Raw genomic sequence first — 24,128 nt, forward strand, 5'->3', positions numbered from 1 at the left:
CAACCCCATGGGCTGCTTGTCTTTTATATCTTTAAACCAACATAAGCAGGCAGTTCAGTTGGTGCTTGATTTATAACTGTGTGTGTGTGTTGTGTGTGTGTGTGAGAGAGAGAGAGTGCGCACATTCACTCTGCTGAATTGCAGTTCTCCCTGGTCGTACAACATCTGCAAATATTTACAGAGATAACAATATCCAGAGGTCTGGCTCTTGTACTCTCTGTCTCTCTCTCTTTCTCTCTCCCTGCTTTTGTTTTTAAGATAAGGTAGAAAACGAGTCTTGAGCTGAGCAGTAAAAGCTAGAAAGGGGGCAGTTTGGTTGTGGGGCACCAAAAGAGGGTGGACTGGAGGAGGACTGTCGTTTTTTATATCTAGGCATGGCAGTTTTAGTGGCCCCAGGGTAGCAGACAGGAAGCAGCAAATGTTTTAAGATCCTGGTTGCCGTTTCTCACCCAACCCGAAGCCACCAGCTCCTCCCACTGCTGCATAGCAAGTTGAAAGAAAGAGCATGCAGCACTTTTGCTGAGAAGTGTGCCTTTGCCGTGCATCTGCAGCTATAATATCCAGAGGTACTTGCCATGAGCATTACTCTTGCAAGCTAATGTGACCATGAGGATTCGATTTACTGCTGTGTGTCGCTTGCCAACAAAATGCTTCACAGAGTCTTGAATTTCCTGGGAGTGTGTTATAATTTCTCGCATTTTTGCAGCATGCACTGGTGTATTCTTCCAGCTCTCCCCTCTCCTCTCATACACACAAACTGCATTTGGGAAGTGGATTGAATTGACCACTGGTGTTTCCTCCCCAAACCATTACTTTTGATGTCCAGTGGGGAGAATTGTGTGGTTAAAACAGGCATTTGTTGTATAAAGGACCACGGGTGTCTTGATGCTTAGATGAATGTTCTTCCAACACCCGTCTCTTTCGTTTAAGGAATTAGGAAATGCTCTGCTGCTGTGAATTGCAATAACCTACTTTCTAATCAGTTTAGTTTAAAAGCAGAAATTGATTTTTTACCCCTTTTTAATTAAAACTTGTAATTTGAGTAGAATCACTCTTAATGTCTCTCCATGAGGGATTGTAAAACATTTTGTGACCACAAGAAAAGGGTCCCCACACTTGAGATGATATACTTAGGTGTAAAATGTTTATTAAATCTCTTCTATAATTCTCTGGAAATGGGCAGAGGAACATTCCAGAAGTGGACACTTGAGGCAAGAAGTAGAAAGTAAGTTTACCCTTAGTAAGGGGAGTCCATTCTCCTAGTCTGTTCCATTGGTGTTTAGTGCTCCCCAATAAAAAAAATGCTAAGGTAAGATCTCTGCCTCTTCTTCTTCTCCCTTCTTTGCATGAGTTTTATTATTAAATTGATTCACCAAGACACCAGCTCAGGGAGAAGAGCATTTTCCCCTTCCTTCTCTGGTGCAGGAGAATTTCTACAGTAGTATGTATATTTCCTCCATAATTCCTCTGTGCCCTAGTAGCTGCATAAGCCATTGCAATAGTTCCTTCACTAGTTCATGGCATGCAGGATAGTAGTAAGGGTGAATGTGGGCACTCGCCTGTTACTCCCTGCATGGGGGATCCTGTACTGAATTTTGGGATGCAGTGGGATAGGGGAGGTGAAAGAGATTGCCCTCTGTAGGCAGAGAAGCTTCTGCCTGTGGAAGCACTCAGTGGATAGAAGTGAAGCTTTCTTCTATCACAGAGGCAGCCGCCTCATTTCTGCCTTGCGTCTGCAGCCTTCTGTGCTAGATCTGCATTCTGACCTCAACTAGAGTACTTCTGGAATCCTGGGAACACGGGCCTGTACTGTTTCCCAAGGAGCAGGGAAGGAGCACAGTAGGTTTGTGCTTAAGGCTAGGAAGTGGCATTCCACAAGTGATGCCCTTACTGTAAGAGTCAGGCGGATGGGCAGTTCCCACTCTGAGGAGAGGGCATCTTGATAGCTCGGGTGATTCTCGTCCGTTGCTGGGGAGTCAGGAACTAAACATTTGCACTTCCTGTCTCCTGACGTGAATCTCCTGCAGCTTCCAGTTTTCCTCCTTGCCTTGCTGGAGAGAGCACCTTAGTAGCCTAGCTGCTGCAAAATTACTTTCTCTTTCATTTCTTCTATTTTTCTATACTAATCTACACTATCTCTATTGCTATTCTTCTGACTTATACTTGACTGTCCCATTCTTCGAATTCCTCCTCTTCTGATTGCTCTGATCCATCTTGCTGTCCTTGAGGAAAGATGATTCTAAAATGGCTGCCACAAATACTCCCAAGGGAGCAGACACTGGCTTCCTCTCTGATGGTGATCACGATCCTGCCCTCAAAATAATGAGGGAGAGCCTTCAGATGGCCGCTCCAGCAATCAGATGGAGCTGGAACGGCAGGAATCGGGAGAAAAGGAGCCTAAAAAGCCACGGCTCTCTGCGCCTGGCAAAAAAGGCTGGAAACCAAAGCGGAATGTTAAGAAAAGTGCTTCAGTCCCTGGCAGCTCCCGTGCCGCTCAGCTGACCATAGGGGAGCGTTCCTTTGCCAGCTCAGTTAAAAAGGCACCTCAGGACAAGGTTTCTCCCCGCGCAGAAAAAAACATGAGTAAAAAGGCGCCTACTCACAAGGAGAGGAGACCATGGCTCACCAAAGCCGCAGTGAAGTCTACCTTTATTGCGCCAGATGTTCAGAGTGTTGTTGAATGTGCCTCTCTTAACCACGAGTCTGGTGAGGAGGATAGGGAAGAAGGGGAATTCATCTCTAATGAAGAGACCCCCATTGTGGAGGAGCAGCACCCATGGCTGTCTTTTCCTGATGATTTCCAGGCCCTTCTAGCTAAAGCTCTTTTTGCCCTGGATCTCTCAGATGATCCTGACCAACCTAGCAATTCCAAACCTATGTCCAATAGGAAAGGGAAGAAGGAATATTTCCTTCAATACGACCCCCAAAATCTGAGGATTCCTCCTCCTAAACACTTTGAGAGGGTTATTAGAGCTGAGTGGGATAACCCCTCTTCTAATAGACAGTTTTCTAATCCTACCAGGAAACTGTATGAGATGGCTCCTTATGCTATGGAGTTGCTAAAGCTGCCAGTGGTAGACGCCCCCGTGGCTGGTCTGCAATCCAATGAGCTGGTTTCTGAGGACGGTGTAGGTTCCATCTGTGAACAACTTGATAAGAAGGCAGAGTTTCAATCATGTAAAGTACATGAAGTCTCTGCCCTTGCTATTCAGGCAAATGCTACCTCTGCTATCATAGCCAGAGCTTCCAAAGTTTGGATTAAGAAACTAGCCCAATTAATTCCTAACCCAGACAAGAGGGTGACAGAGGATCTATCCAGAATTCTGAAAGCTTCTTCCTTTTTAGCTGATGCTTGTTTAGATGCCTTAACCGTTCAGCTCTCTCTGCAAACACCATCGTCCAGAGGGTGCTGTGGCTAAGATCCTGGCAGGCTAGTTTCCGATCCAAGTCGGTTCTATTAGGTTACCCCTGTCTCGGAGACAAGCTCTTCGGGGAGAGGCTGGATCATTTGCTGACAGAGTCCAAGGACAAGAAAAGGACTATGCCCAGGAGCAACAGAAGGGACACAGGTACCTTCAATCCTTTAACTCCTTTTGATCCTCACACACGCTGCCCAGGTTTTGGTCAGACCAAAGCAGGTGGTGATGGACGATGAGGGCTAATTCCCACCCTTCAGTAGGGCTTTTGGACATCCCGAGCTTTCAAGATGCCCTTCCTCAAAGAGGGAATGGAACCTTGAACACTTGCCGAGAAGGTCCTTCCCGCTCTGAGGTAGATGAGCATCTTGCCCTCCCTAAGAGCCTAGTCATCGTTCTTCAATTCCACACAGTTAGGTTTTTTTTTTAATCCCTTCTAACTCTGACTGCTATATAAGCATTATCCTTCTATGCCTGTTCTTCCTAAATTAAGGTTCATCTTCTTAGCGTTGAGTTTCATAGTTTGTATGTTGATGTTATTAGGTTTTTCCTAGCTTTCCTGTCTCTAGTTAGTTTGTCTAAAGTTAAACTGGAAGCTGCAGGAGATTCACGTCAGGAGACAGGAAGTGCAAATATTTAGTTGCTGCCTCCCCTAGCAATGGACGAGAATCACCTGAGCTTTCAAGGTGCCCATCTACCTCAGAGCGGAAAGGACCTTCTTGGTAAGTGTTCAAGGTTCCTTTCTGTCCCACCTCATCTAATTCCATCCAGTCAGCCATTTCTAGAAAGATTTATTATTCTTCTGCACTGTTAGAACAAGAATTTAAGAGCAGAGCGCCAGGCCTTTGCATGTCTGAGAGCAGCTGTTAGAGAAGAAAACAACAGTAACAGCTAAAAACTGGGGTGAACATCACCCTCTCTGGACAAAAACATCTGGTGCTATCTGGCCCTGATTCCAGGTGGCGCAGGTAGCTGGGGCCATGACCCTTGTGGAGCTTTTGAAGATCAGCAGTCAGAGCAGGAGGATTCCATAACAGTCACTCCTGCTCCCTCTGCCCGAAATCCTATGTTTATTGTAACCTAGTCGTTTCTTTTTGTGAGCCACCTTGGAAGCCTGCTATCAAGGCAAAAAGATGGCATACAAATGCTCTAAGTAAATGACTAAATTCCATTCTGCATGGGTCAGGATTTTTTTGCCTTCCTTCTTTTAGTGCCTGAAGAAGGGGACATCCCTCTTCCAGAACTCCTGTTTACCTGTCAAAACGCAGAAGGGAGATTCACCATCTCTATTTTGCTTTTTTCTCAGGTAATTTTTATAGAGCACTTCACCAGGATAGGCAAAAGATGAGTTGAGAGGTGCCTGTGTTAACAAATGTTATGGTTAACCAATGCCATGGTGTCAAATATTTAAAAATCTTGAATGACCTGGCTGTATCAGATAGTCTACCAAGGCCAGCCAGGTTTTTCTGAAAATTCACAAGCTTGGCATGGTACAGTTGGCCATCCTTGTTTTTCCCTATGTGCTTAACCTGGAAGAAAAAGATGTGTTGCTTTGAATATAGAGGTCTGTTCTAAATTACTATGGTTAACAGCCATTCATGGACAAAATCTCTGCAGAACTGGACTAATTCTTTTAAAAAGCCTCTCAGAATCCTGTGCCGGACAACACAAGGCTAAACAGAAGTTTGGATAAATATGTATTCTCCCACTGAGCTCGGAGGACATCTTCAGTGGTGTTTACCTGCCTATGCTCAGGGAGAGGCAGGATCTAAAACTTTACTTCCTGTCCCCTGGGCTAGGACCGCCCTCTGATCTCCAGTTCTCCTCCTGCCTCCATGGGAGAAGCAGGTTTAGGAATTAGCTCCATAGCTACTTCTCTGGTTCCCTTTTTACTTTCACTTTTACTTTTCCTTGGTTCATTCTTTGTGAATTCTAATCTATTACTGTGCCTTTTGTGGTGCCCTACCCCTTTCTTTGTGCTCCACAAGTCTCCCCTGTTGCCCCGTCCTGTTCTTCCCCCCCCCCCCCCCGTCCGGAGGGAACATGTCTGAAGAAGGAGAGAGAGCTTCTGAAGAGCTCCTTTCAGGGGACGAGGAGCGAGTGGACGGTCTTCTGTCCTCCCGACAAACAATGCAGGCGGCACAGCGAAGCCGCAAAGGGGAGAAACAGCCCAAGCAGCCGGATTCAGAAGCTGCCACTCTCAAGCAAAGCTTGCAGCTGGCAAGCGATCTGGATGGCGCGAAAAGAGCCTGCCAAAACAAAATGGCCACCGCAACACCACCACCCCCGTTCGGCCCTCACGGGTTACGAGGGTGAATCAGACTCCTGTAATGTCGGCCCCAGTGGGGATCATTTTGCTGGGCTATCCCTTCGAAGGAGGACGTCTGTTTGGGTCTAAGCTGGACAACATCCTCATTGAGACAAAGGGTAAGAAAAAGGCTCTACCAAAATTCTTCAGGTAGGAAGGTAAGGCAGCTTACTCTTCTTCCTTTTGTTCCTTTCGTACATCTCATGCCCTGGCCCAATCCAGATCTGATGGCAGGCATAATAGCTGGAACCCAGCCGGGGCCCCTTCCGAAAAGGATCCAGATTCCACAGGGTATCTCAGTTTCAGCAGAACGCAGACAAATCCAGCAGATTCAACGAAAGGTCTGGAAAGCAATGACTGCAGGTCCAGTCCACTGGGGGGAAGACTTGTGGCACGCGCCCAGGCAGCCATAGACCCCCTTTTGGAGATCAGAGCTATAGAGCCTGTACCCTACACAGAGCAGTGCGCCGTGGTATACTCTGTCTTCTTTACCGTTCCAAAGAGGAACGGGGATTGGCAGGCCATCTTGAACCTGAGACATGTAAACAACTTTATACGCCTCAGACATTTCAGGATGGAGGCTCTGCGGTCTATTGTCAAAGCCCTCTGGCCTTACTCGTTCCTGACCTCCATAGGCCTGTCTTCAGCTCCGAGGGTCTTTACGAGGTTTCTGGTGTCCCTAGTAGCTCTCCTCAGGGAAGAGGGGGATCCACATTTTCCCCTACCTAGACAATATCTCGGTGAGTGCCCCCTCGGAAGGCTTTCAGTACAGCGCATGACTTTTCTTCCCCCAGACAAGATTGCAACCACCTCAAGGCTGGCGCAGTCTACGATGCTATACAAGTCATCAGGACTGTCCACCCTGGTCGGACTTCAGGGGTTGATGGTGTCGTGTATAGGGACGGTTCCTTGGATGCATTTTCCCACGTGGGACTTCCAGTGGTTCCTAAAACCGTATCAACTTCAGATAATCCAAAAGAGGAATCCACGTCTAAGCCGTCCTTCCCGGGTGAGGGACAGAATCCGGTGGTGGACCAGACTCCTCAACTTTGCCTAGGGTCAGATTTGCCTGCAGTGCTCCTCAACACAGATCTTTACCGACGCCAGTCTGGACGGCTGGAGAGCAACCCTGAACCAATATATCACACAGGGTCGGTGGAGTCCGCAGAAACGACGCCTACACATAAATCTTCTGGAATTGCGGGCCATCCGGAGAGCCCTCCTGGTATTCAAGCCAAAGATCAAGAACCACCATGTCTTACTGAGAACAGATTACATCTCAGCAAAGGCACATATAAACATACAAGGCGGGTCTCGTTCCTCCTGCCTCCACGCAGAGGTCAAGATCATCCTGAGCGGGGCAGAAAAGTACTTGGCATCCCTAAGAGCAGAGCACATCTGTGTGTGTGAACTGTCGTCAAGTCGCAGCCGACTTATGGCAACCCCTTTTGGGGTTTTCATGGCAAGAGACTAACAGAGGTGGTTTGCCAGTGCCTTCCTCTGCACAGCAACCCTGGTATTTCTTGGTGGTCTCCCATCCAAATACTAACCAGGGCTGACCCTGCTTAGCTTCTGAGATCTGACGAGATCAGGCTAACCTGGGCCATCCAGGTCAGGGCACAGCACGTCTAGGGCACTCTAAACTCTTAGGCAGACTGGCTCAGCAGTCAACAGGCGAACGAGGGAGAGTGGTCTCTGAAGTGAGAAACCTTTCTACAGATAGCAGCAGGGTTCGGGCAGCCAGTGATGGATCTGTTTGCCTCGAACCACAATCACCAGACCACGAGGTTCCTATCAAGGTATGCTCATCCAAAAGCCGAAGGGGTGGACAGTGTCTGCTGCTCATGTGGAGGAATGGGGAATCAAACCTGGTTCTCCAGATTAGAGAATACAGTCCTGTAGCCCTGGATGTACTCTTAACCACGGTTGAGAGAGTGCTTCCATTGTATATAAGAACATAAGAAAGGCCCTGCTGGATCAGACCAAGGCCCATCAAGTCCAGCAGTCTGTTCACACAGTGGCCAACCAGGTGCCTCTAGGAAGCCACAAACGACTGCAGCAGCATTGTCCTGCCTGTGTTCGGCCGCACCCAGAATAATAGGCATGCTCCTCTGCTCCTCCTATGCGCTGCTTTGGCATAGATAGAGCACACCCATCTGTGTCCTGCTGCTCTAAGTAATTCTTGACTAAGTTGTGGCTGGAATCTGTTATTTCGTTGCACATGCAGGAGAGGGTCAGGCTTGTGGGCCACTGTTTTTTTCTTTGTAGTAGGAAATGAGCTTAAATACTATTATTGGAATTGAGATGTTGTAGTCTATTAAGTTCTCAGTTCTATGAACGTTTCATCTTTAGAATCGATTTATTTGATTGTTTCCACAAATGAATATATGAGAAGGAGCTGAATAGTGCAATAGCTGCTTTGAGCTTTCCAAAAGCTGTTCGTGTTTGGAACTGCTGGGTTTCCTGTAGTAGTTAGCTAATGATGCAGTTGGGAAAGATAATGGTTTTGTCATTTTCTTTTCACTACCCTTTTCAATTAACAGCAGATTATTTCTGCCTGAAAACTACAGTGTGCCTCAGAAAACTGGAGAAGTTATCACTTGGGGTGATGAATGAAGCAAAGTAATATAATCTTTTTGTCTGTGCCTTTCATTGAATGTAGGAGCCCCGTGGCGCAGAGTGGTAAGCTACAGTACTGCAGTCAAAAGCTCTGCTCACAACCTGAGTTCGATCCCAATGGAAGTCGGATTCAGGTAGCCGGCTCAAGGTTGATTTAAACCTTCTATCCTTCCGAGGTCGGTAAAGTGAGTACCCAGCTTGCTGGGGGTAAAGTGTAGCCGACTGGGGAAGGCAATGGCAAACCACCCAGTAAACATAGTTCGCTTAGTAAACGTCGTCATGTGATTGACGTCACCCCATGGGTCAGTAATGACCCAGTTCTTTACCTTTCTTTTGTAGAAAGTATTTCTTATTCTGACATTTTCACAGGAGTAGTTTTTCTACTTTGTGGAACGATTAATGTGGGTCCTTTTCCTGGGTCCTTTCCTCTTAATTTTTTCCCTTTATTGTTCCTTCCCTTCCCTGTGGGATATTCTTTCTTGTTATGGTTTTTCCATCTCCAGACCCCCCCCTCCCCCCGCTCAGGATTGAAAGATGTCAGAGAAGGACATGGAGGTACAACCACCTCTAGATAACATCCTCCTTAAATGTGGAGTTTCTAGGTGCCGTTGGGGTGGGGTTGAATTTTAAATTGGCTATGCTGTATTGTATTACATTTTTATATAATCGTGATTATGTTCTATTTTATATGCTGTTAGCTGCCCTGAGCCCGGTTCGCCAGGGGAGGGCAGGATACAAATATTTATTATTGTTATTGTTATTACACAAAGCTTTAGTAATGTCAGTGAAGAGATCGAAGCAAGCCCAGATATAATAACTTGCCAATAATGATGACATCACACACCATGCATGCTCCGTTGTTCAGAGACTGTACATTTGTTTTGGAATTGGCTCATTTGGTAGCACTGCCAAATTCAGTGTTGCTGTGTTTGAAAGCAGTGTGTCGCAGAAGCAAAGAAATAACAGTATCATATCTTACATGAGGAGCATTTGCGAAATGTGTCTGGATGTGGTTGGGTTTTTTTTATCTCAACTTTGAAGCTGAGCCAGCATTCGTCATGTTGGAATAGTTGTTCATACCTACCAGTACTGTGTGTTTACATCTTGCCTGTGATGTCATATTTGAATCACAGGATGTCCTGTCCTACTATATTGGCGGGGGGGGGGGGGGAGGAATCACGTGCATAGATGGTAAGGATTCCGCAGCTACAGAGACCCGGGCACTCTGATTTGCAAGTAGACCTGGGCTGTTACCGCACTTGTATTCCCACCGATGTATTAAGAGTTTGAAAACGTTGTAAAAAATTATGTTCGCACTTTGTTTGGCCCCTTTAGCTGTGAAGACATCTTCCAACCATTTATAAGCCGTAGTATCCAAAAGCGATGTTTTTTTTTACAACATTTTCAAACTGTTAATACATCGCTGGGAATACAAAGTGTGGTAACCCCCCTGGAATGTTAATCTTTGGGTTTTGTCTGCAGTTGCTGCCAATAGATGGCCCAGGCAGGCTTAGGCAGCCTCCGTGGTTGAAAGCAGAGTCAATAGCATGAGCAGCCGTAGGAGCAGCTGCAGCCCACACTGGGGCTTCTTGGCAGCCACATCCATTGTATTGTGACTCCATGGGGCTGTTAGGTCGGGCGGCACTGCCAGCCTGCACAGGAAACCACGAATCAGAAGTTTTGCTTAGAGTTGGACTCTCTTGTTTAGTTCAAAAGAGGGCATATTCAAATGAAAATCACATTCTGAATGAAAGCTTTATTAGCCAAATTGTTCAGAACATCACAGCGCCATCCATACCAACCTGTTATTTTACAGTGTAATTTATTTCTAAATTTTATCTCAGTTCTATCAGTTTATTACCCGCAAAATCATTTCCAGAGGATGATTTTTTTTACTGACTACAACCTTCTAACAACCTCATTTTCTGTTGTGTATTATTAAAAACATGTATGTGTTTTCCCGGAATTAGAGAAGAGGCCAGTCTTCCAGTTTTGTCAGAAATAGATTACATAATAAACCTTGGAAGAGTAAGGTCTGCTTAGTGTATGCATGTTGCTTCTCAACATACCTTGAATGAATATCGACACCAAACTATGAAATATGTGTGCACTGTATTGGGTTTGAAGGACACCCATGTCCATCAAGAGCGCTGTAATTCTTATTCAGCTGCATCTTGCAAGTGTGTCAAATGGGAAAAGTTACGTTTGAAAAGCTCTTGTGCCCTTCGCACGCAACATTTATGCTCGTGCGCTTTGTACTTGGGTATGTATCTGTACTAGAGCAGAAATACTTTGCGAGAAGCAGCCCTTAATCCTCAATTTAAAGGAAATTAACAAATGAACATTAGCACCTTGCATACAATGGGTCTTACTAATGCAATGGAAAATCAGTTTCTACAATCATGTAAACATAACCTGGAGTATCAGCAGAGTGTCTGTTCCTGTGTAGAGTTGGGTTTGCATCTTTCTGTGTTAACTCTTAACAATTTTTTTCTCTTCTATTTATATTGCACTCAAGTTTCGCTAGTACAAAAGATTTGCAGGTGCAAATATGTCCTGCCTTCATTAACTTCCCCTCCCCTTTTAAATTTATGTGATTTCAATTTTCCTTCCCTGTACTGTTAATTAGGGGATCCTCTAATCAGTACCATTATCACAGTGGTATTCATGTTTAGGAAAGCTGCTAAACAAATGCTTGCAAAATTGCTAAATGGCTAATTAATGTCTGTTAATTAAGAAAATTGCTCATGGTAACAAACCGTGCCATTGCTGGCAGCAGCTAGAAGGCGAACACTTGTTGAAATTACTAACATGGCAGGTATAGAACATCTGTTCATCTGCTTTTCCTGAAGTGTGGAGCTGCTTCTCATAATGTACTTACAAGTCTTGTTTGCTTTCCAGGCCAATTACAATTTGTTTGGGTTTTGTTTTCAGGAGAAAAAAAATTCCGTGTACGACATATGTACATAAAACGGTGCATTGGGGTATTCATATTCTGGGGCTTGCTTTTTTGAAATAAACTTTCTCTTTTGGAAATGGAGGAAATTAAACAAGTGTCTGATCCAATAATTATAGAATTGCTGCATTTTTAGGGTTAAAAGTACACATAAGCAGTTGCTTCTCAAATTGTGTACCAGGACTGCAAAGAGGGTTGTGATTCTTTTGCAGGTGGGTCAGGAGGCCAGGGAGGAGGAGGAAGAATTAATTGGGAGAGGAGGATCTGGGAGGCTCAATGGCAAATTTGGGTTTGACTCCGCATAATATGCAAAACGGTCAGATGAAATGTAGCCTGTTGCTTAGTTGTGCTATATATTTGGAAACAGTATGAAAAATAAATGATCGCTTTTGTACAATATTAACTGTGAGATTCCTGCATTTTATGTTGGGAAGGAGGCCAGTAATGTGAAGTTATTCTGCAACTGGATCCTGAAAGTTTGTGAACCACTAATGTAAATCAGTCTTTTCATGGCAGGCACGTGTAGAATCTAGTTTCTTTTTCCAAAAAGCACCTTTATTTACCTCATTAGGTCAACCTAGTGAGGGATGATACTAGTGATCTGGAAATAATACTGTAGTCTCACTTACAAAGATTTTTAAAATGGGGACAATCTGTTTTCTGTTATGGTGAATCTCCTGGTCCCCAGTCCAAGCAGAGAAATGTGCATTTAATCTTATAAAACGTCCTGTTAGTTCTCTCTTGTACCAAACTGTTGACCCAAAAGGCAAGTGGGAAAACTGCACGAAATCTTGCTAATTAATAGGGATGTGTTGTGCGGGAGTAAGTTTTGCATGTGTTCTTCATACATTTATCCAAATTCATTAGATGATGCAGACTTGCAGAATATGAAAAATTCCTCTGGTTGTAATGTATTGTTTTGTTAGCTTATACAGGCACTGTGGTGGCCAAACCCCATCACGATCCATGCAGCCAAAACAAAACAATTTTTTTTTACCCCAAATCCCTAATTAGCATGATTTGAATAAAACGTGCATTACTGCAGGCAGATGCCAGGGCACAGTTGGTGGACATGTTGCATTTCTGAGATGCCATGTGTGCAATTTCCAGTGTGAGACTGGATGAGGCATTTTTTTCAGATATTTTGGAGATGATTATGTTAATTGAGATCACAGTTTGCATTTATTAAGGTTCAGCAATGAAAACATTTGCTCACAGATTATGCGCTGCCGCACGTTGCCCCTATTCTAGTTTGTCCACAGAGCTGTGGAGGATCTAGCTTTGAGTCAACTTTCAAGTCTGGCAGTGGTGGGATAGTTAGTGATCTCAAGCCCGTGGGTCACAGATACCAGAATGCCCTGGCGTGTCCACTATTCAGAATTCCAATTTGGGTTTGAAAATTAGGGGGAGGGAGACCGAATACTAAATATTACATGGTTTCAATGTTTCTGGAGGAACAGTTGTAGCATTTTGAAAATTAACTGTGCAGGCATAGGAACTAGAAATTTGGGAGGATGAAGACTCCAGAGAATTTTAACAGGCCAGGTACCCCAGACACATTGCCAAGCCTCTCCTTTCTTGCTTTACAGTAACTGTTTGTTGTTCTTTGAGAGGTATTTTTTCCTCATTTTAAAGTTAGCAATGTACTGAAATTCAACGTTGTTTTTTTTCAAAGATTCACCAAAATGTTGTTTAAGTTAGCTCTGCTCTTGCATATTCATGTGCCTGACAAATGACCACATTCTGTTGTCTGACCTTACAGGGACCGCCTGGCTCTCAGCCCTCGCCACACGCACAGCCTCCACCTCATAACCCCAACAGCATGATGGGACCCCACAGTCAGGTAAAGACATTACAGGGCACTGGTATGGTATTTGTGGTCTGTGTTATTTATCTCTTTAAGCGTGTGGGGCCCACACTCTTCAGCTGACTTAGCTATGTGTGGCTCCCATGTGGTTGAAGTGTGGCAGGCCTACATAGCCTCAAGGTACCGATATGCCTGATTCCCACATGTGTCCCCTGCCTGTGGATTCTTAAATCCACATATAGGGGGACACATTCACCCCCAACATGTTTCTTCAGACTTGGAGGACCCCCTAGGTCTGTGGAAAAACTTGAACACTTATTTAAAATGGGAGGGAGGTAAAATTCTCCCCTTAAAAAAAAAGTGTTGTCTGCGCATGTGCAGCTGCCATATGCCACCATGCCAGCAGGGGACAGAGGCAACTGCTCTGGGCCAGGGCGTGCTGGCAGGGGACAGAGACGGCCACTCCAGGCATGGGCGCTCCACCTCCACCCCCACTGGGCCCACAGCAGCTGCCTCTGTTCCCAGGCCCAGCCAGGTGATGAGGGATGGAGGCAGCTGCTGTGGGCCCGTGTTCACCGGCAGGGGACAGAGGCAGCTACTCCAAGCCTGGGTGTGCTGCCTCTGTCCCCTGCTGGCCCAACCGGGCCCACAGCAGCTGCCTCTGTCCCTTGGCAGTGCGGTGGCTGCACACCCCTGGCCCCAGTTGGGACGGTGAGAGGAGGTGGCTGCTCTGAAGGAGGAATCCAGCAGTCATTGGTGGATGAGGAGAGCCTTGAGGGTGACGGGGTTGTTGGGAAGAGCTTGGAGGGTAGGCAGTCATTGGGGAGAGCTTCAAGGGTGGGAGGAAGGGATGAACCCTCTCTGCAAGTTTCTTGTGGGTCCCCACTTGCGGGTCTCTGATGTTGATTTTACTTCATGTTATCCCACTTGGAACTTTTCTCTCTTGGGTGTGTTTATTCCACTGACATTGAATTAGAATCTAGCTTTCAGTTTCAAACTTGCTCATTGACATATAATTAATTAATTTTTGTTTGTTTGAGTGGATTATTTTTTCTGAACTATGTTAGATATTCATTTATATGGTTTAAGTGCTTGTTTTCACTAGTTACTGGAATATTTTAAATCCCTTCCCCAAACCTGATTTTTGTTGACTAATCTGTGAAAAAGTATTTAATGTTAAGTCAGTATTCTTCTGGTGCTAATTTTAGCCACTGTGTCTAGTTGTGTCAAAGTATATTAAGCCTTCTTAACAATACAAAATAAGAAATGTGACAAACACCAGGGATTTACAAGTCTAAATGTTTCTTGTTTACTAACAGTGTTGTGTTTTTTGGGAAAAGAATTGCTTCTGTGTAAATGTGTCTAGTCTAATTTACAAGTTGTATGGAACACAGTACATCAAATCTTCCATTCGGTTGGCCTGGAGTGCACCTCAAAAGGGTTCTGCTAATCAGATTTGGATTTGAGTGGGGAAGAAACAAGGCAGGGTCAGATAGGTCATTTGAGGCGTGGCTCTGGGAAGAAGCTCTATTGTTTACTTCTACTTTTGTGTACACTGCCACTGAACTGATTTTATATGCTTACAGCCTTTTATGTCACCAAGATACGCAGGAGGTCCCCGGCCTCCCATCAGAATGGGAAACCAGGTATTGTATTTCCTCACGTCTTTGTGCTGAGATGTTTTCTGAAGCACAATTGATGCATATGAATGAACAAAACAAACTTTTTAACACTGAGGTTGTAATAACTTTTGACACAACTTTCACTTTCTTTCCTCAAGGTGTGTTTAAGCATTCTTTATCTCTGGTAGCCTTTTGCTAACAGGAAGGAATGTGATTGCACAAACATTGCAAATAGTAGGAGCTCAGGGGCAGAAAATATATTGCCACCTACAATCTTCTGGCATGTAGGTAAAATTCATGCAAGTTTGGGTTTTGGAAATGCACAGAGGATATATTGAATCAAAAGCTTTCCAACCCCATTGTGTTTCATGCCATGCCGGCCTTTTTTAGGAGGAATATGTTAGGGCCCTGGATAATAGAATCTGCGATATTATTATTGTAGGAAACTAACCTCATTCACTTTTTAAAGAACATTAATGCTTGGTCTTTGTCTCGGCCATAACTTTTAAATAATTGTACAACCTTGAATATTATTATTATTCCTTTGTGTGTGTATGTAAAGTCTGTGTTATGTTTGCAATGTGTATGTGGCTAGTTTCCTCCAGTACAAATGTATAGTATGTTTTGTTTAATGCCATTATCCTATTTGTGGCTTTATAAATAGAACCGTTAAAATGAAGGCAGGGCTAAGAATGTTTCTTCGTGAAGGATCTTGGAGTTGAGCATGATTGCTGCTTCAGATAAGTGCATCTGAAGTTGTGTTTACACTCAACTCGCGAAGACAGCTTTAATCTACTCTTGCAGTACGGTACCTCGCTTCTGTACTGTCTTCCTGCTAACTCAGTGGGGCGAAAGCTACCCCTGTTCACGTCAGTGTCTCTGCACCTACCGACATGAAGTACTTGACTCCTGAACTTACTGCTGGAGCAAATTACTACAGTTTTGAAAGGGTAGTTTCAAATGCACCCTGATACAGAGCCATCAACTCATTAGAAAAGGTAGTTGATTGTTAAAAGGTTTTGATTGATCAGTTTATTATATTTGAACAACTTTGCATGCTGCCAAAATCTTAATGTAGGCACTTTTTTAAGTCGCTGAAGAAACACAAGAGTTTAATAAACAAAAACATGCAATGTGCCCATATGCCATCTCAAATTATTTTTAATTCCCTGTCATAGTAGGCACCAAAACCAAAATGGCTTCCAAGAATAACCAATAACCTCTCAGCTTCCATGATGATAAAAAAAATTCCATCTGTAGCCAGTTAAATCAGCTAAAGCTTTAGCTTACTGATCTGCTGATGTGGAATTTATTGAAGCTTACATGCTGATGGTTCTGCCTTATTCAAATCTCTGAAAATTAAAGCGCAATGTTTGCCTGCTGCTTAATTAAGAATTCTGGGTAGACAAGATATGTGAACCTCTTTGTGACTCAGGTTCTTTCCAGATATTATCTCTCCCCCCACACATTTTATCATTACATTCATTCCACCCATCATCATGTAATATATGGCAGGTAGTTTTGTTGCTGAGGGGAGGGCGCTTTGGAATAGAGACAGACTAACCTTGCTGTGGGACACAAATTGTGCTCAATGTAAGAGGAATTATAGTGGAGCACACAGCCTGAAAAGAGCAAACTGAACAATAGTTTTAATATTTAATATTTTTGCAGCTTATGGTAAGGAGTTAACTTAACTGGTGTTCACTGCTTCAAAAAAAAAATTAAAGGGCTACACAAACATTCCTGTGTTTGCATGATAACAGCAAGGGAATGCTCAGCATCTAAAAATAAATTGAAGTTCACAGAATTATACAACAAGCGAAGAGGAACAAAGTGTGTAGAGCTGGATGAAAAAGTACTAAGAAACACCACACTGTATAATTGTACTGGACAGGATATGTCACCCGTTGAAGAAAATTCTTGTTACTTAGTAATGTTAAGGAAAATGAAGATCCTCTTTAATATTTAGGCTTTGGTAATATGGGAGAGAGCCTGACCTTCTTAAAGTTGTTTTGCTTCTTGTCTGGGAATGGAAAGTTACTGCTTGAAAATCCATTTGATGGTTTTCCATGCTGCATTCTTGTGATATATTTTGAAACGGGACAATATAGCGGATGCTTGTCTTATGTATGATGGACGCTTTTTGAATATGTGCTTAACACACTTGAATGCACGTATTCTAATAATCATAATTTCTGTTGATATCACCGTCTCAAAGATTTTCGTCAATGGGTGATGTATAATTATACAGTGTGGTGCTTCTTAGTACTTTTTTCCATCAAATTATGCAGGAATGGGGGGAGCATTGTCGAAAGGAAACTGATACTCTAACAACCACCCTGCATACTGTACTCACTATACAAACGGGCACCCTAGTTTGGTAGAGGAAAGGTGAGGCTAATTTTCCAAGAAATTGAACATGTCAGACTGATGTGAGAAAACTAGGGCATGTGCCATAGCACAAGTGGAAGCTGAAGAAAGTCCTGAGCATCATAACTGTATTTATTGCACTATATAGCGATTGTCTTGAAAGGTCCTATGCCAGGGGACAACAGAAAGCTGGAAAGTATGTCAGCAGGCTCACTCTATTGCACTTGACTAAGTTCCATTCCCCAGTTTCACACATTCCTAAATTTCAAGCCAAGTCAGCCTGCCAAACTCTGGTTAGAGATTGCTTGTTTCGAGGGGAATTGTGGACACTTTTCAGAAAACAGGAGGCTTGTTAGGCCCATCCTTTGTAATGTTTCAGAACTGTCTAAATTGTTTTGGGTCCAAGTATGATCACACCGTCGGTTGCTTACCTAGAGCGTAGCGTTCTGGAAGTGAATGCAGATCGTGCAGCTGTCAAGTCGCTTAGCAGATTTGAAGAGACGGACAATTGGATAAGTGGCTTCCGACACCCTGCATAGGCTCTCTCACCTTTAGGTTGAAAGTAGCTGACTGACATTTGTCTTTCTTAATGTGTGCATGCATACAGCTAAGCTAGATTCTTTGCTCTGCCTGCAAGCCCATGGCATAAAGTACCTGAATGACATTCAAAGTATCACTAACCATATACATATTATTTGCTAATTTTATTATTTGAAACATTAATCTACAATGCTGGATGGACAGTCCAAGTGAAATTTCCAGTTAAGCGTTAAACTGTAAGGTTACTGAGAGAGAAACCACGCAGCCAAATAATTGAGGCCGAAGTCTGATAAAACCATGCACAAACACACAAAAAGAGATTATTGGGGGTAGTTTTATTCACTTCTTAAAATTTTTACATGCAGAATGACCCTATCATTTATTTATTTATTAAAAGCATGTGGTCCTGCCCTTCCATCTATCCTCATTCATTTAAAACATTAGAATACACATCCATTAAAATATACAGAATAGGGTTGGATCTAGAAATCCATCTGTGGGGAGGCACTGACAGTTGCCAATCTTCCTCATCTTCCTTAGCAGGCCCTTCTAACCACACAAAAATTGATTCCCTGGGTCCTAGAGCCCACATAAAAGCCATGTGGGTTGGTGAGTTAACAGTGAGAAGGAGGAACAGGGTAAAATTGTCTCTGCGTGTTCTGCCAGTAGAACTACACTGACAAAAGGCAAGAGGAGAGGGCAAATTTCACACCCTTCCGCTCCTCTCCAACCCTTTGGCTATTATAACACATAGGTCCAATGACCCTGGGAATCAACTTTCCTGGGGTTAGAAGGGACTGGGGTGGGGGGAGGAAGTGGTGGAAGATCTGCTCATACAAGGATTGCAGCTAGCGGGATCCAACTCATGATGCAAAACCCAAAAATATATTAAGAAAAACAGCTAAAATTCAATGATTCCAGTACCATTCAGATTCCAGTACCATTAGCCATAATAGCAGTACTTGCAAACTAAAGGCCCTCTCAAAGAGGTTTACCTTCAGCATGTAGCATGGGTCCAGGCAGTCCTCTCCTGGGAAGGCATTCAAGACTTCTTGGAAATGTGGATGCCTCTTATGGATGCTACATTGCCATATATGTTAGGTGAAACATTGTAGTATCACATAGTTTTAAGCACTAATTTTAAATAATTATTTTTCGTTTGGGTTTAAATTGTAAGACTGTGCCAGTCTTATGAATGGAGACACTGCCATTCCACAAAACTTGTCATTCCATTTTGTAAATATCCACACACAAACCTGTGTTTAAAAGAGGGGCAGGAAGCACAGGAATTGCTCACGAAAGTATAGGCAACTTTGTAGCAGAATTTGTTGAGAGATCTTGAACTTTCACTATAACATTCAAAGTGAAAATGTGACATGGTGATGAGCCAGGGTAAATGACCACATACAATATTTGATATTTTTTTAAAATGGCTCAAATGTCTGGCTTGTGTACTATTAGTCAGTGTCCAGGCTGCAAAAACAAAAAACTTCCAAACTTCTATCTTGAGCATTTTTTGCCCATATTTTTAAGAAAGCAGTCTTGGCTTGTATCCAACCACACAATTCCAAAGACTGAAAGTAATTTCAGAAGGGGAGGTGGCTATTTCCTCCCTCCCATTCCAGACCTTGACTTTGCTCTCTGTGTTGTTCCTGAGGGCCAGGGAGCTTAGTGAATGGCAGTAGGTGAGAGAAGCAGGAACGTCACACTCCATGCGGTCCACTCCACAAGCAAATCTTGTTGGCTACTAACCTCTATTGCAAAGCTTGCTAGTGGTTTGCTGCCTTGAGAGTGATGGTATCTATATTCTCCTTCCTGCTTTATCAGTACATGGAAGGCATCTTGTAAACTTGAAATAGATTTGTTGTCTAAGCAGAGCATGCCTTTGCAAGAAAAGAAATGCAGTGCTGTGGATTCTACAAAATGAGTGAATGTGTTCCTAATACTTGCAAGCACATCCTCATAATCTATTCATGTCTGTTCAGTAAGAAATGAAGGGGAGACCCTGTAATCCTTTTTGATGAAATGTCTTCTCCAGTGCCAAATAAATAACTTTAATATATTTACATAGCATATTTGCCAAGTGAGTGCCTCAAAATAACACTGGCATCAGTAGCGCTTCATTAAAGGAACTACATTTTGAGACTCAGGCTATGTACAGATGTTAACTTTTTCAGAGAGGAAGGTTGATAGAGCTGTTATCAGAGATGTGTTTGGTTTCTCCTGACCCTCTGTGCATCTCTGATCAAACAAGTTTTGGAGTAGTTTAATAACCTGAAAAACCTGTTTTATTAAAGACGTGGCGGGACAGAAAAACAAACGTGTGTCCCTTATAGCAGTGTTATACTACCTTTAGTTCTCCCCCCAAAGCCCCAGAGTGTCACTTTTCACATGAGCAATGAGATGATCCTTTTCTGTGTCCCTTTAAGATTTATTAATCTCACAGTGAACATCTGCTTAAACGAGACAATGTATTTTCCATATGTAATAAGAGCAAAGACTTCTTCTATATAGCCTGCCTCTTTTAAAAACATTAAACTAGTTTTTAACAGTACGTTTGGTGTAAAGTGGACATGCTATCAATAAACAACAAAATAAGGTTTCATTGGACAGTTTCTCATGATCTTTTTAAAAGCTGTTGAGAGTTATGAATTAGTAGAGACAAACCATAAAGCCTTTCACCTGGAAGTTAATGTAACTTTCTAATGGTGCTCATTGGAAATCATAGGTATTCCACTGGTAATGTGATATCTGTAGAGCGTCACCATTAACGTTCCACCATTTTTTATTATACCGTAGCCCACTCCACCCACCCCTGAATATCTGCCTGAAAGATCCTGACTTTGGAAAGAAAACAGGCCAAGAATGGCTTTGTGGGCATTTGCAGGGAGGGATAAATAGACATAGAAGGGGGTGGCCCACCAGTTCTCCCCTGCAAGTTCATCGTTGTTCCCACATTTGCATTATGGGATGAACACTGAATTTGGCATCCTGTGTTTGTCCATCCTTCAGAAATATGTTCCATGTCTTGAATGTTAACATTTTGAATGTGAATATAATGGCTGTATACACAGAGCTTTTCTGCCCATTTGGGTTCTCTAATAATTGCTGTAATGGATATAACAAAGCAATCATGATAGTCTTACTTGTGCATTTTTAAGTATTTCATTCACACACACACACCATTAATTTCCTCTTTCCTCCAGCCTCCAGGTGGTGTTCCTGGTACACAGCCCTTGCTGCCCAACTCAATGGACCCCACACGACAACAAGGTAAATACTCCGGGGGGTTATCTGTGGCCAGTTCCCGTCATTTGGCTTTTGCTGTTCCCACATGCATTACTCTTTTATAATAATGCCTTCTCATCTCTTCTCCCACTAGGGCATCCCAACATGGGAGGGCCAATGCAAAGGATGAATCCTCCACGAGGAATGGGACCCATGGGTCCAGGTCCACAGGTAAAAACTGGGCAGAGCATTTCCTACCCTGTCCAGTGCCAAATAACATCTTTTCTACTTTATGAAAGTTAGTGAGCAAAACATAATAAAAGCAGCCTCCAGGGGCTTGAAGAGCTGGGAGCACTTCCATTCCACCCAAACCTTTTTCTCCCCACCATTAGCGGTAATGCATTTTACATTAGTGTGTTTATATGTGTCTGGAAAAATCCCACCTTCCAATATCTAGCTATGGTTTCAAAGCTAAATATCTTCATGTCACGTACTTCATGTGCTTTACCTACCCACCAACTCCCCACCATGCACACACTCTTCCACCTTTTGCTTTTTAGTCTAAATGAACAGTGACCTGTTTAACTGGGATATTGTTATGTCATGAAAGAGCCATCCATTTAAAACTGCTAACTCTTAAGGGGGGGAAATAGCAGGTAGAGCATTGTTTGTGTTTCTGTGACCAGTTTTTAATATTTCAATTAGTTATGATGTATTTGGCTTCTGTTTGCTTCATTCTTTATACCAGTGGCAGATGACATGTAGGCTACAGAGTTGTTGAGTGGCCCATCAAGGCTTTTCCCCCTAGCCTGCCCCGAGGAACGTATCTGATTTCTATCCAGTGTCTTTTACATGCTACAGGGGGAGAAAGGAGGACTGAAGTTATACTTAAGATATTTCCAGATCTGTTCTGTTGGCCAGTCATTGCCTGTATCCGTTTTACGTGATTCTGTGTTTAAACCTCAAAAGTCTGGACAGCTTTGTAAGATGCCTAAGAGCTCCTAACAGTCAATGTCTAGTTGTCTGATAATATGGACCTGGGAGTCTTCCTGGAGAGGTTCCTAAGGGCCACCTGTTTTGGTTGCAGTGTTGATTCGTGGTGCTGAGGCGCAGTGGATTGCACCCCTCTTCTTTTGCAGGCTTGCTGCTTCTGTGTGGACCTTCCCTTGCAATCTGTCGCTGTCCTTGTTCTGTGAGCTTGCTTCATCCAGAAACCTGCCAGCTGAAAGTCCACCCCTTCTTTCATCATGTTAAAACTTTAGGGGGGCACAGAAAGGTTTTTCTTATCTGGGAGCAGTTACAGCTATTATCTGTGGTGTGCACTTAACTGCAGTGTGTGTGTGTGTGTGTTTTTATTTGATTTTTATCCCGACTTTTCCTGACCAAAGTCCGGCTCAGGGTAGCTAACAACATTTGAAATATACGGTTAAAACTAACACCCTCTGCAACGTATGCCCTGACCTGGATGGCCCAGGCTAGCCTGATCTCGTCAGATCTCAGAAGCTAAGCAGGGTCAGCCCTGGTTAGTATTTGGAGGGGAGACCACCAAGGAATACCAAGGTTGCTGTGCAGAGGAAGGCACTGGAAAACCACCTCTGTTAGTCTCTTGCCTTGAAAACCCTACTGGGTGGCCATAAGTCGGCTGCGACTTGAAGGCACTTTACACACACATGCAGCATATAGGCTAACATTAAAATCCTGACCACATATAAAATATAAGACAGTGTTCCCATAAAACTAATACCAGTAGTAGGGAGTAACAGTCTTTCATAACTACATGGGAAGCTGGTCACCTGCAGCATTCAGGCACATGGCAATGCTGATCCGACTATGTGATGGGAAAAATTATTCCACAACCCTGACATTTCCAGCCAGTAAAAGAAGCATGGTGAAATCTCTTCACCATTTGGCTGGGTGCTAAAGACAGCCGATTTCCCATATGACATGTCTGCTGCAGCAAAAATCTGTGGGCTTCAATTGGTCTTCTGTGGCTACCATTAGTGAGAATCACCTGGACAAACTTTCAGTACCTCTTCTTGTGGGTTCAGCTTTTTATGCAATGGCTCACTTCAGAGGATATTCCAAACCATGATTTGCCATGGGTGGGCACACCCACCTCTCCCATTCGCATGACAATTCCCTTCTGTGTTTCAAATTGCATCTTATGAGAGCTTACCCTAATATCTCAAACGGGCAAACTACATTTAGCATTAATCTTCAAACTATGGTTTGGATCTGTGGTTTGAAGTTGGTTTTCAAACCATAATGTGAAGGTTCGAGTTAAACCTAATTTACTTAATCTGAATGTCATGGAAAACCGGTTAGAGCAAGCCAGAAATGGAGAAGGAAATGAATGAATGAGCAGGAAACGAACAAGACAACGGCTTGGTTCAGCTGTAACACCAAGCCATCTTTTGGCACTATGTAAAGGACCTTGCCCTGACCTGGATAGGCCAGTCTAGCCTGATCTTGTCAGATCTCAGAAGCGAAGCAGAATTGGCCTTGGCTAGTATTTGAATGGGCAACCTCCAAGGAACACCAGTGTCGTGATGTGGCAAACCACCTCCAAACATCTCTTGCCTTGAAAAACCTACGGGGTCACCATGAGTCAGCTGTGACTTGATGGCACACAAAAACCTTGGAATAAGACCTGGGCATGCATGACCTCTGATTCATTTACTTCCCTCACATGCTGAGGTCCTCTCCTTCCCTCCCTGGTGTGTAGTAGACCATAGTTTGCCATTACATATGAACTGGCAAGCTATGGTTTGCTCTGGTCATTGAACCAGAATTGCAAACCACAATTGGGTTGTAGTTTTCAATTCTGGTTTGTAGGGCAAACCTAAACTATAGTTTGCCAGTCTGGACGTAGTAGCAGGACATGGTTTGCTTCAAACCAGGAAGGGAGGAAATGCCTGAGGTCCCTTCAGAAAGTACCACACCGTGGCTCACCTTGCCTGGATCTTTCTTCAGGATTTGAAGTAACACTGTGAAAAAGCCAATGACAGATTTGAATGCATATATTTTAAAAAATTCATGGGATCTGCATGCCCCCCAACATTCTTTATACTGCTCAAAGCAAGGCAGAATATGTCAGCATATTGAGTGAAGAATTAACATGGGAAATAAGCTTCTGATAAGGCATTTGCTGTGTTTTTTTTCCTTTGCACTTTCCTAGCCTTCAGATTGCCCATTCCTGCAAACATAAAATCATACTCCTTCTGAAATCCTGTGAGTGCCCCAGTAAAAGGCCTCTCTGGGG

The 24,128-nt window shown here is 43.6% G+C and overlaps 2 protein-coding genes across 3 annotated transcripts in view; one reads left to right on the forward strand and one right to left on the reverse strand.

The window, feature by feature from the left end:
• Positions 1-24,128, forward strand: part of SSBP3 (single stranded DNA binding protein 3) — a 200,159-nt gene that overhangs the window by 160,855 nt on the left and 15,176 nt on the right. For both annotated transcript variants that reach the window (XM_056845567.1, XM_056845568.1), the window contains exons 6-9: positions 13,062-13,142; positions 14,693-14,752; positions 20,845-20,911; positions 21,021-21,097. In XM_056845567.1, coding sequence (XP_056701545.1) covers positions 13,062-13,142; positions 14,693-14,752; positions 20,845-20,911; positions 21,021-21,097 — 285 coding nt within the window. The remainder of the gene's footprint in view (positions 1-13,061; positions 13,143-14,692; positions 14,753-20,844; positions 20,912-21,020; positions 21,098-24,128) is intronic.
• The window catches only part of MRPL37 (mitochondrial ribosomal protein L37), a 195,331-nt gene that overhangs the window by 141,395 nt on the left and 29,808 nt on the right, over positions 1-24,128 (reverse strand). The window lies entirely within an intron of this gene.

Source organism: Euleptes europaea, chromosome 2, assembly GCF_029931775.1.
Source record: "Euleptes europaea isolate rEulEur1 chromosome 2, rEulEur1.hap1, whole genome shotgun sequence".
In the NCBI taxonomy this organism is placed as follows: Eukaryota; Metazoa; Chordata; class Lepidosauria; order Squamata; family Sphaerodactylidae; genus Euleptes; species Euleptes europaea.